Source organism: Callospermophilus lateralis, chromosome 13, assembly GCF_048772815.1.
Source record: "Callospermophilus lateralis isolate mCalLat2 chromosome 13, mCalLat2.hap1, whole genome shotgun sequence".
Lineage (NCBI taxonomy): Eukaryota > Metazoa > Chordata > Mammalia > Rodentia > Sciuridae > Callospermophilus > Callospermophilus lateralis.
The window spans coordinates 95,195,106-95,208,588 of record NC_135317.1 but is presented as its reverse complement, the minus strand read 5'-3'; the positions used below and the strand labels follow the sequence as shown (position 1 = coordinate 95,208,588).

Here is a 13,483-nt window from a genome sequence, read left to right as displayed (position 1 = left end):
ATATCTCAGGAACTAGAAAACTTTATTCCTCAACTTAAGACATCTGATTCCAGGTGGGTTTCTGTATTGATTTGTACTTATGTGATTTAGTTCTTTTAAATTTCTGGAGTCTTGTTTTGTGGTTCAGCATGTGATCTGACTTGGTGAATTCCATGTGCACTTGCAAAGAATATGTGCTCTTTTGTTGGGCAATATATTCCATAAATAACAGGTTTATTTGGTTGATAGTGTTCATCAAACCTTAACTGGTTTTCTGCCTGCTTGCTCTGTTATTTACTGAGAGAGGTTTCTCTTTTCTGTTTCTGATTTTTGTTTTGTTTTTTCTGTTGGTTTATTACTAGCCATGTCTGTCTGTCTTTCCCTTTCCTTCTTCCTCTCTTTGGTTGCTCTAAGACTTACAGTATGGGGTCTGTTATACCCTTTTATATTTAATGTAAAATGTTGTAACATGTACTTTCATTTCCTCTTTTGTTTATTATTGTTAAACATCTTCTATATATGTCTTAAGTTCTAAAATATATTTTCTTCTTAAAACAGTTAATTTTTAACTACAATTTTTAAAATGGTGAAAAAGTTGTTGAGTATCTGCTGACATGTTTATTATTTCTGGCAATACTCTTTTCTTGATTCAGTTATAATTTTCCATCTAGTATCATGTTTCTTTTCTTTTTTTAAACTATTATGATGTTGATCTTTTTGGCATCAAATTTCCTTAGCTCTTAAGTTTCTGAAAATGTATTTATTTCACCTGCAGTTTTGAAGAATATTTTCACAGAATGTGAAAGTATAGATGGAGTTTTGTTTTTTTTTCCCTCTAGTATTTTGAAGATGTTCTATGTTCTATTCATTACCTTTTGGTTGGATTTTTGTTTTGTTTTTTGGATAAGCAGTCAGCCGTGATTCTTAACTTATTCCTCTTTGCGGTATATATCTTTTTTTTTTTTTTTTTTTTTTTTTGGTCGCCTTTTAAGATTTTCCTCTTTTATGATTGTTTTTCAACTATTTCATTGAAATGCTTTTGTGGTTTTTCTTTTTTTTGTTTAATTACTTATAGTTTATTGAGTTTCTTACATCTGTGAGTTTATAATTTTCATCAAATCTGGAAAATTTTTATTATTTTTTCACCCATTACAAAAAATTGGTATCAACCAGATTCCATATGAACTCTTTAACTTCTCGGGGGTCAGTTGCCCAAGTGAACTGATAATTTAGTTTTGTTACTATGGTATAGAGTTGTATTTTGCCTTATGCACACTTGGCAACATAAGAAGGTATAATTTGTTTTTCTTGTTTAGTATTAGAAACAAACTGAAACTCTGGCTTTTAAGCTGTTAGAATAACAAGTGATGTTAGTCTATATCTTTGCTTTTGAATAGCAGTATGGGAGGGTGTAATAGAATCTGTTTGATCTTACTCTATGTTTTAGATGCTGCTGAAGAAAGTTGCATAATATGAAAATGTGTTCCCCTTGTCCTTTTAATTGTGTACTCAGACTTTTTCTATGAATAACAGTTTTGGCCCTAAGCCACAGAACAAATTATTTGTAATGATGACTTAGAGTCACTTCCAAGAACATTCTACAGTTGCTGTTAAATCTGTGTGTTTATTTCTCCTATATAATTTATATGAAAAAATATAGGAAATCTGTTATCCATAATTACATTAATTTTAAAAATTTCTGAAAATTAGGATTTTTGTTTTGCATTGTGTCGAGTAGGAAAAGAGAAGGAAGAACTGGAGAGATACCTCCTGGGAAAGAACTTATACTAAAAGCTAAACCAGGAAAATCACTTTGAGAAGTTCTTCATGTTTAGCAGGAAAATGGGGGAGGTAAGTGGGTCTTACACTGTTAAAAAAGGCAAATTCAGATTAAATCATAAACAATAGGTGTTTTCTAGTTAACTTTCAGTATGTGTGAACTGTTGATAATTGAGATCTGTCATGCATTATGTTTGGAAAATGTTTAGGCTTCAGAATTCTGGATGTGAATCCAGTTCTAGGACTTAATATCTTTGTGGCCATGGGCAAGTTCACTAAAATCTCTGATCTTTATTTATTTACTTATAAAATTGGAAAAATCTCAGGTTACTATTAAAATTAAACTCTGAATGGTTTATTTCACTTGTCATTTAGTAGACCTCAATAATTATTGTCTTTCTTTCTGTCTGTATTTTAAATTTTTAATTTTATTCTGTCTGAGACTTCTTTTCCTTTTAAACATGCATAATATTTGAACAAGCCCCTATGGCTTCTTTTTCACCCATTTTTTTTCTATCAGAATTTTTCCTATATTGTTATTCTGCCATTTTACCCTACTTAAAAACCCTTATTGTTATTTATTCCATCTTAAAAATCTTTTTGACCTTCATATTTCCCTCCGGCTCCTAATTCTTTTCTTTTCTAGACAAAGTTGTCTAAACTGAGTTTTAGTTTCAGTCCTCTCTTCTCATTCTCGAGGTAGTCTATAGGCTTAAGCCTCTACTTCCCCAACAAAATTACTTTAAAAGATCCTCACTGACTTCCATGTTACTAAATCCAGTGGGCAATTTTCAGCCCTCATTTTAATCATCAGCAGCATTTATTGATTCTATCCTCTTTTGTTGGACTTTCAGGATACCATGTCCAAATTTACCTCTTTTCTGTATCTGTTTACTGCTCCCTTCTCAGTGCTCCCTTTAAATATTGGAGTTTCTCAAACTTCTGTATTTCTATACTTATTCAAAATTTTATATGTGTCTGTGTGTGTGGTGGGGTGAGTATCTGTATTCCCAGTCTTTCCTCTGAACCCCAGACATTAACAAACTGGTAGTTACAGTGACTTGGATGTTTAATGAACATCTCAAACTTATCAACATTGTTATAAAAACAGCAAATGCTTATGTAACGTCATGTGCCAAATATTGTTTTCCCAAAAACATTCTTCTCCTTAAATTTTCAGTTGCCTTCCCATGTTAGTAAATGGTAAATCCTTGATTTCAGCTTCTTATACTGAAAATCATCTTTGATCTCCCCACCCCCCACTTAACAATTAATCTGCTGACAAATGTTATTGGACAGAGTCTGACTGCATCTTACTGTCTCTACTACTGCTATTATTGGTAAGCCTGTTAGTGTAACACAGCAGCCAGGTGAAACCATTTTAGATCTTAAAGTTAGCTCATGTTATATCTTAATATCTTCAGAGGTTGTGCTGGAAGATCTCTCACCCCTCAGACTAACTCAAGTTGATCCTGACCTTCATGATTCAGTTCAGTCAAATGTCTGGACCCTCACTTGGGATGACTGTGATAGCTGGGAAAAACAGATCTCTCTTTCCAAGTACTCTCTTATCCTCAGTTACATAATGCAGTGAGTGGTGTTACAAAATGAACAAGTGCTTATCAAGTCTTTGTGTCATATTTGCTGAAACCCAGTTAGCGCAGGTAAGCCAGGTAACCAAGCCCAGGGTCATTGAGTGAAGAGAGTTCATGAGGGTGCAGGTGCCAGGAAGTATGTGATTCACTGGGGGCCATTAATAAAACAATACACATAGACTCTTTCTGATCTGTGTCATGTTTAATTTGTTAAATTGTTTGCTTATAACATAGCACCTATTTCTTCACTTAAATAAGAAAATAATCAAGGTCGGGCTCAGTGGTGCACACCTGTAATCCCAGCAGCTCAGGAGGCTGAGACAGGAAGATCTTGAGTTCAAAACCAGCCTCAGCAAAAAATGAGGTGCTCAGCCAATCAGTGAGACCCTGTCTCTAAATAAAATACAAAATAGTGCTGGGGGTGTGGCTCAGTGGTCGAGTGCCCCTAAGTTCAATCCCTGGTACCAAAAAAAGAAAAAAAACTATCTACATAAAATCATTGTGTTGAAAATATGGGCTAATGATTCTTTTAAAAATATTTTTAGTTGCAAATGGGCACAATACTTTTTTTTTTTTAATGTGGTGCTAAGGATTGAACCAAGTACCCACACGTGTGAAACAAGTGCTCTACCACTGAGTTACAACCCCAACCCAGGCTAATGATTCTCTGATTGAAAAACAAATTTGACTTTTGTATATCTTTAGATTTTTAATTTCAGAAACCACTTACAAGAAGAGATTTACAATGTGTACCATAATGATTTATAGATTCTTTTAAGTCAAATAGTATCTTAAATGTTGCTGCTAGCTGTTTAATTAACTTGGCCATCTGCCATATTACCTACCTACTGCAAGATAGAAAGTTCAATTTTATTTTTCCATAATTTAAATTTATTTGGTTCTCTACATTATAAATGACTGTTTGCTATTTCTTTTTCCAACCTTATTCTTGTTCTGCATCACCTGTCAAAGTATATACTCATACCCTTGTTTTCTCACTATTGAGTTTTAAGAGTTCTTGTGAATTTTGTATAATAGTCCCTTATCAAATTCGTTTTTTTACAGATATTTTCTCATTTTTATTATTTTTGTGTGTTATTAAAAAATGTTATTAGTGCATTATAATTATACATAGTAGGGGGGTTCTAATTAGTACATGTTCACACATGTACACAATGTGATTTCATTGATACATTCCCCAGGACCTCCTCTTTTCTTCCTCTCCTGCTTCCCCTTTGGTCCCCTTCCTATACTCTATTGCTTTCTCTTCTATTTTCTTAAGATCTCTCCCCCATTTTCCACTCCCTACCTTTTTTCCCCCCTCTCTAGCTTCCACATATGAGAGAGAACATGTGGCTCTTTAGTTTGGCTTATTTCAGTTAGCATAATGTTCTCAAGTTCCATCCATTTTCCAACATGATTTCATTCTTTACAGTTGACTAGAATTCCACTGTGTATATATTTCACATTTCCTTTAACCATTTGTCTGGAAACTTCTCTTGACATGCTTGTTGTCTTCCATCACATCCTAATGCTTTATCTTATCATGTTGTTACTGTGTCAGTTATTTTTCACTTATATTCTTACTATTTCTTGGTCTAGTCTGTTTTTACATTACAGTTGTTTTTAATTCTAGTGTCTACTCATTTTTGTTTTACTTTATATCCTCATTTGGGATTCTGTTGACTTTACTTCTGTTAGCCACGTATGGAAGCATGTGTTTACTTCATTGTTATCTTTTAAGGTGATCTTTTTGTATTTATGGTGATACTAATTTTATTCAAACTTGCTTTCTTTTTATTTTTCTTTTCTATTACCAGTATTAGATTTTAATATATTAATTTTGTTATGTGTGTTTCATTTTGTGAAGGTACAGGGGTTATTGTAAAGAATTGATTTTTTTTTTTAAACCAAAGAATTTTTAAATGGAAATTAAGTCATTTTGTTACTAGTTTAAAATGTAGTATTGGAAGCTTTTATATAATCACCACAGTAATGATAAAATAATATTCATAGAAGATATAAACAAAGGGAAATGGGATTATAAAAATCAGTGAAGTTGGGGCTGTGATTGTGACTCATTGGTAGAGTGCTTGCCTAGCACATGTGAGGCAGGCACTGGGTTCAATTCTCAGCACCACATAGAAAAAAATAAGTAAAAATGAAGGTATTGTGTCTATCTATAACTAAAAATACTTTCAAAAATATATCAATGAAGTACAAGTTAAAGCAAAAAAGAAAAACAAAACAAAAAAAAACAACTACAAGAAACACAGGAGATAATAACAAAACGGAATTGGTACATTTTCAGGAATTTCTTTAAATATAAATGGATCAGACTCTCCAATCAAAACACATAAATTGGCTAATGAGATTAAACTTTAATAATATTCCAACTATATATCTTGTCTCTGGGAAACACTTTTTATTTATATTTTATAAAGGCTGTTTTTTTTGTTCTTTTTAGATATACATGACAGTATAGTATATTTTGACATATTATACACACATGAAGTTATACTTCCCATTCTTGTGGTTGTGCATGATGTAGAGTTTCAGTGGTCGTCTATTCATATACAAACAGAGGAAAGTGATGTCTAATTAATTCTCCTTTCTTTCCTATTCCCATACCCCTCCCTTGCATTTATTTCCCTTTGTCTAATCCCATGAACTTCTATTCTTTCCTCCCTCCAGTAATATGTGTTAGCATCCGCATATTAGAACATCTGGCCATTTGGGTATTGGCTTAGTGTTAGCATGGTAGTCTCCAGTTCCATCCATTTACTGACAAATACTATAATTTCATTCTTCTTTATGGCTGAGTAATATTCTACTATGTATAGTAGTATACATAGTAGAATATTACATAGTAGAATATACTCTTTTTCTCTTTAAAGTTATAGATGGACACAATACCTTTCTTTATTTATTTTTTATGTGGTACTGAGGATCGAACCCAGTGCCTCACGCATGCTAGGCAAACCCTCTACCACTGAGCTACAACCTCAGCCCCACATTTTCTTTATCCATTCATCTGTTAAAGGGCACCTAGGTTGGTTCCATAGCTTAGCTATTGTGAATTGAGCTGCTATAAACATTGGTATGGCTGCATCTCTGATTTTAAGTCCTTTGAGTATATGCTGAGAGTGGAATAACTGGTGGTTACATTCCAAGTTTTCTGAGGAATCTCCCCATTCTGCTTTCCAGAGTGGTTGCATCAATTGCAGTCCCAAGAGCAATGTATGAGTGAACCTTTTTCTCCACATCCAGGTCAACATTTATTGTTACTTGTATTCTTAAAATGTCAAAGAATGGATTATTGGGGGGGGGATGTTGGACTTTTTTTTTTTTTTTTTAGAGAGAATTTTTTTCATATTTGTTTTTTCAGTTTTCAGTGGACACAACATCTTTATTTTAAGTTGTGCTGAGGATTAAATTTCACTTGGATTATTCTATTTGAGATTTAAGATTTTGTATTTCTAGAGAAATGTTTAGTGTTCTGTGTATGCTGTATAGATGAAAACTACAAATGAAAATAAAATCTGAATTTTCAGAGAGCCTAGTAAACAGTCATCTATTTCTCTGTATAAAATGGTAGGTTTTCTGAACTTAAACAGGAATTTGTTATCCTTTTTCAGATGGAAAAGCCTTGCTTTCCTGAAGACTTTTTGAAAACTATTATCGAAATTTGAGAAACCTTGATTTTTTTTTAGGATCTTGACCTTTAACTGAGAGACTGTTTAGTTCAAATTAATTTAAGTTAGAGCACAGTGTAATACAGGGCACTGTTAGGTATAGGATGTACAGGGTGGAATAGGACAGTGTTTAGTGTAGATGTGTAAACAAATGAGTTATTATAATGCTGTGACTGCGGTAGTTGAAATGGGCATTAAGATGTGCTGTCAATACTTGGCCAAGCCAAGGCTTTCTTAGAGGAGTTGCTGAATTTTAAAATATGAGAAGGGTTTAACCAGATAAAGAAATAAATGGGAGGACACGCCAGGTTGAATGAAAATGCATGAATAAAGATATTGGGGGACAAGGGACTGGGGATGTGGCTCAGCAGTGGAGCGCTTGCCTCACATACACAAGGCACTGGGTTCGATCCTCAGCACCACATAAAAATAAATAAATAAAATGGAGAGATTGTGTCCATCTACAACTTAAAAATAAAAAGATATTAGGGGGCAAAATAGCATTAATAGATTAAAAGTAAAGTCATTGGATCATAAAATGCAAAGTAGAAAGCTGTGGAATCTTATGTGCTGTATAGCACTTCTGTTTTATCATGAAGTATTTTATATCATTGTTTTCCACTAAAGTACAGTTAAAGTCACAAGAGTTTGAATATATGTTTTGGAAATATGGCAACAAAGTCCACTGCTACGTGTTTGAAATTTCTCTTAAGACTTGTTTTATTATTGCTCTACTGGGGATGACCCAGGAACACTTTACCACTGAGCTACATCCCCAGTGCTTTTTAAATTTTTTATTTTGAGATGGTCTCGCTAAGTTGCTAAGGTTGGCCTCAAACGTGCAGTTCTCCTGCCTCAGCCTCTCAAGGTGCTGGAATTACAGGTGTGTGCTACCATGCCTGGCTTAAGGTGTAACTTATTGTCAGAAATTATGAAAACTTTGTGGTCAATTGTGGAATTGATAGTATGGGTTCATAGCTTCAGTTTTCTAATTTAGAATGAAGATAATATCATTTACCTTTTGGAACTGTTGGAGGGGTAATAATAACTGTAAATGATGATAATAACTGTGATAATAGTGACTAACATTTTGAGGGCTTGCTTATGGTCCTAATTGCTTTATTTCTACTACTTTCTTTTATCTTCAAACCATCTCAGTGAGGTAGATTATTTTATTATCTTACAAAACCAGAGCATAGAGAAGTAATCACCTTAGGTTACATAGCTAGCAAGTGACAGAACTTGCTTTGATTCCTAGCTATCTTAACAATATATCATATCATACAATATATCATATTAACTTAACAATATATCATATCATACTCCCATTCTATTACATCATGCATATAGGACATTTGGCCTAGTGTCTAGTACATAATTACAAATGTAATCAATAGTTACTTATCTAACTGCCTAAATCTTTGAGTTAAATTGATACCCTCAAGAAATTGGGCTGTTTTTACTGTATCTTGACTTAGTCCCTGCCATACCATTAATTATAGACAGTGACTTCCCAGCCCATGGTTTTAACCACTACTTTTTTTTGCCTCCTCCTTTCTAGTTGATCTGTCTCTACATTAAGTTTTAAATCTATGGTAGGGACCATATCTGTTTCATTTATCATTGTGTACTTAGACCTTCATGTAGCAGCTAGCACATTAAAAATGACCCAATTTTGTTCTATGAATAAAGATGTTAAAAATCTGGATTTAAAAAACTAATCTTAGAATTATCCGTATCACCTGTAAATAGTGGTTTAGTTGTTTCATGTGTCTTGTTTTTTCCTGCAAGGAGTCTCTCTGCTTCTGTATTCTGCAGCGCATTCTTACCTGGTCCTACAAGACCCCTGTTGGGTAACCTGTATCTGTCCTATGGAGATCACTCAGCTTTTAGCCAGTGAGACAGACTAGGAAAGGATAACATTTTGGTCTTTAACTGGAATCTGTTAGAAATATTTGAAACAATTTGAAAGGGTGTATTCTAAGAAACTAAATATAAAAAGAAAAAACTTTGGTATTTTTTTCTTTGCCTTTCACATTAAATCATTTCAAAGAAAAATAATTTTATTCCAGGGGAATCTGTTTTTGTGAGTTAACTCATATTTTCCTCCTCTCCTCTATCTAGAATGTCTTAAACCATTCTACCTTATGAGAAATTGGATGTTCTTGCAGATAGTCATTGTGGGAGAAAACGTTTCATTTAAGTCCCAGATGAGGACCGAAAACTTGAAATCAGAGGAGCATCTGAAATCAAGTAATATTAGGTAGGATAAAACTTACAAGGGATTTCTACATGTTTTTATTCATTTTTTAGAGATGTATGTTAAAGTATTTGTATTTCATGAACACTAATGGAAGACTTGGAGACTTTGTGAAAGATTTTATTTTGACCAAGATGGGGGAGGGGCATGCTAAAGATTTTTTTTTTTAACCTATGTGGCTTTATGAGAACTTTGGCATGTTTACTTTGTCATGAGCATTTGTATCTTGTGATCCAAGGAACAATTGTTTAAAAATTTACTGAAGTACATTTAAGAGATTTTTATGTTATGTACTAGTTTTCTGAATATTTATAAGCATAGAGATGTGATCTATCTTGTAAATTCTCTAGAATGAAGATTTTGTGCTTCAATTACATGTATAGTAATATATTTGAGTGCCAGAGACACCAGCTCTTGTTTCTTTACATCAGCATGGGATGCAGTTAAGCCTCCCTAATGCCTAAAGAAATATGTTTATGATAATGTACTAGAGAAGTCTTTTACATGATGAGTTAGTAACTCTTTGCTATAGCATCTTATAATGACAGAACATGGGAAGATGCTTAATTTTATAGATGTGGCCTTTAACTTAGAGGTGATAGTTGCTCCTGCAAATCAGTGCTATGACGTGACACCTGTATTGAGTCTATTTCAAAAGATTTACATTATTCTATAATGCTTATGAGCTCTGGTTCTGGGAGTAGATTGCAGGTGGATTCCAAGCCCTGGAACTTCATAGTTGTGTGACCTTGGGCAAATTTAACCACTCTGTGCCTCCATTTCCTCATTAGCAAAATGGAAAGTTTATATCTCACTTGGTAGAATTGCTGTACAATTCAAAGATTTTATAATAGGTGAAAGCATACATGATCTAATTGTATTATTAGATTATTAATTTTTAACAGATGGATTTAGAGTCTGTTATCATTAGCGTGACATAATGACAACTAATGTTTAGAGAGAGAAAAAAGAAAAACATCTATGACTCAATTCTTTAACTCCTTCTTGGATTTATTTTCTGTTCATACTATTATGTCTTCATGACATCTAAACAGTTTATTGTTCTTTTGTCACTTGGCATTGTGTGGTGGTAGAGAACCTAGGATTTTTCTACCTTGAAAAATCTTCAACTCAATGTGTCTGCAGAAGGGATCCCATGAAGCAGTAGAGGGGGAGTGGATATTTGATTAGCCAGTCAGTAACCAAATGAGCAAAAGTAATTTGGTGGTCACAGTCAGATGACCTCTCCTTTTTGAGGGATCACTTATGTTATTTTATGGAATTTGTTTTATTTATTCCCCATAGTATCTCATCTCCAAATGGCTGCTTACACACATTTACCTTTTCAGATACCCAGCTGTCTAAGCTAATAATCTGGGAGAGATTTTTGTGCTCTTTCCTCTGTTTTATCTCCCTTCTATTAGTTTAACTTCCAGATATTTGTTCAGTCTGAGTTTTTCCATCCACCTGTATTATCACTTTCTCATTTCCAGTCTTGAGCTATTAAAATCCATCTTTCAAAAATTCTTGTAAAAGTCATTTTAAATAGCAAATCTAACAATGCTATATACCTTATATAAACTTAAGCTTTGGTTTTTTATTCATTACAGTATAGGATTTGAACTCCTTAACATTCATACAATGCTTCTCACAATCTCCTGTCTTCCTTGGTGTTCTCCAGCTTCATCTTCTGAGGCTTCCTACCAAGTAGTGTTCCAGTCATCTTCACTCACTGACTTAGCTTTGCTTTTCATTGTTGTATTATTTTCTTTTGCCTTCTCTTCCTTGAAATTTCCAGATCACAACTGGCTCTTAATAAAACTAGGTACATGGGCTGGGGTTGTGGCTGAGCGGTAGAGCACTTGCCTAGCACATGCCAGGCGCTGGGTTAGATCCTCAGCACCACATAAAATTAAATAAATAAATAAAATAAAGGTATTGTTCCAACTACAACTTAAAAACACACACACACACACACACACACACACATTTTAAACCAGAAATGTTTAAAAATAAATAAGTAAAACTAGGTACACATTTTCAAAGAATATAGATTGTGCAGAAGATGTTATGGTATAGAGCTTTGGAGTATTAGGAAATTTTAAAATGCCTGATAAAGTGCCATAGGGAGAAAGCTGATTAGTATTTTTACTAACATACTGAGAAAAGTTCCTTTAGGAGCTTTGGATCCTTGAGTCTCAGCAAAATTCAACAATGCCGAAATATGATTTGGTTTTCTGTGATTAACATCATGAGACATACTGATGTCTGAGAAAACTATATATTGCATATGTGGTTTTGTGAGTGTGTGCGTAAGTGTACTACACTCACTTTATAGTATCTGGCCTCTTATTTAGTGTAAATTATTATGATTAGGTTCTTGATTTATGGATATAATTACAGAATATTGTTACCCCTAATTGCTCCTTAGAACTCTGGAAACAAGTAAACAAATTTAACACAATAAGAAAATCTACCTTGGCTGTTGCTCACACTACTTCCACCCCCCAAGGAAAGAAATTAACCTTTTCTCTCAAAGTAAAAGGGAGTGATGGGCCAGGCCCAGTGGCGCATGCCTATAATCCCAGCAGCTCAGGAGGCTGAGGCAGGAAGATCAAAGAGTTCAAAGCCAGCCTCAACAATTTAGCCAGGCACTTAGCAACTCAGTGAGACCCTGTCTCTAAATAAAATACAAAATATGGCAGGGGATGTGCCATAGTAGTTGAGTGCCCCTGAGTTTAATCCCTGGTACTCTTATCACCACCGAAAAAAAGGGAGTGATTTGCCTTTTGTCAATAGCTTTGAGTTTAGAAGATATGGGTTTATATTTATGAATTCTCTTTATAGAGAAAGTGGATCTGGAGTTCAGATAGAAGGAATCTCCTATTTATGTGCCCCCAATTTAGAAATATCTTGTATTGAAACCATGAATTTTAGAGTGAATGTTCTTAAGAGAATGTAATCTTTTTATTTGTTACCTTGCATTATTATATAAGTGCTATGTATGATCAAGGAATTGGTTTAAAAAGATAACCCAAATTTTAGGGTTCTTTTTTCTTTTTTAAAAAAATTATCTTAAAATGGTTAAGTATTAAAATCCCCAGTTCTCTGGACTGTTACTATCAAACATTCTCCATCTTTTTTTTCCTGTGTACTCTTGTATTAGGAATTCTAATGTAATGGTTAGGAACTAACTAGGTGTTGGAACCAAACTGATTGAGTTCAAATGCTATTTTTACTGGTTACTAACTTTGCTCTTCAGCATGTTACTTAACCTCTTGTCTCCTTGGGTTTTCTTCAGGGATAAAGTGGGGACAATACTATGTAGCATGAGTTAAATGATTACTTTCTATAAAGCCCTTAGAACAATGTTTGACAATAGTAAGTTCTGCGTATAGTGTTAGCTACTACAGTACATGGTGCTTAGAATTCATGAAATTACTTGTAGATGATGATGTCTCCAGGAGTGCTGCTTCAGACTGTTAGTCCTCAACATATTTGTCACTCAGTGATCCAGACTTTATTCAGTCTTTTAATCACTTTTTATTGCTTGATAGAAGTGATTAAATTCTCTTATTTAATAAGACAATATAGTAAATGTTTTGAAAGCTTTATATTTTATAAAAGTATTTTGTAAATAATGGCATGGTGATGTAATTTTTTAGATTCTTGGCTCATTCTTTTCATTAATTTAGCTTAAAGCAGGAATGAAAAAAAACTCATGTTGCTGTACCCTATGCCAAGAGAAAATATTTTGTCTCTTTACAAAAGCATTGGCTTTAAACTGTTCATCTACTGTACATATTTTTCCCCCCTTGTGTGTGGTGCTGTGGATTGAATCTAGGGCCTTATGCATGCAAGGCAAGTACTCTACCAACTGAGCCACACACACCCCAGCCCCTGTACCGTAAGTCTTTAACAAAACCATTTGAACAATTGAGGTATAGTACTTTTTTTCTTAATGAAATAAAGTAGTGTAATAGCCAATTTTGTCCTGTCCTGCTTTTGCATAAGATCACATATCTATTTATTTTATTTCTTATATATTGTACATAATAAAAAAGGAAAATTAATACTTCATTGAGGCAGTATTCCATATTGTGGCAGAGAAGGGGACATTGGTAGGATAGTAAACATGATATGCTCTTAGATTCTAAGAGCATAAGCCAATAGCC

General features: G+C 33.7%; 1 protein-coding gene across 7 annotated transcripts in view; it reads left to right on the top strand.

The window, feature by feature from the left end:
* Positions 1 to 13,483, top strand: part of Smg7 (SMG7 nonsense mediated mRNA decay factor) — a 78,551-nt gene that overhangs the window by 26,586 nt on the left and 38,482 nt on the right. For 4 of the 7 annotated variants that reach the window (XM_076832259.2, XM_076832255.2, XM_076832253.2 and 1 more), the window contains exon 2: positions 9,173 to 9,311. The exons of 1 other annotated variant lie outside the window; for it this stretch is intronic. In XM_076832259.2, the coding sequence (XP_076688374.1) occupies positions 9,196 to 9,311 (116 nt within the window). In that variant the 5' untranslated portion in view covers positions 9,173 to 9,195. Of the gene's footprint in view, positions 1 to 1,810; positions 1,831 to 9,172; positions 9,312 to 13,483 lie in introns of those variants that run through there. 2 more of the 7 variants (XM_076832254.2, XM_076832257.2) reach the window with 2 other exon arrangements.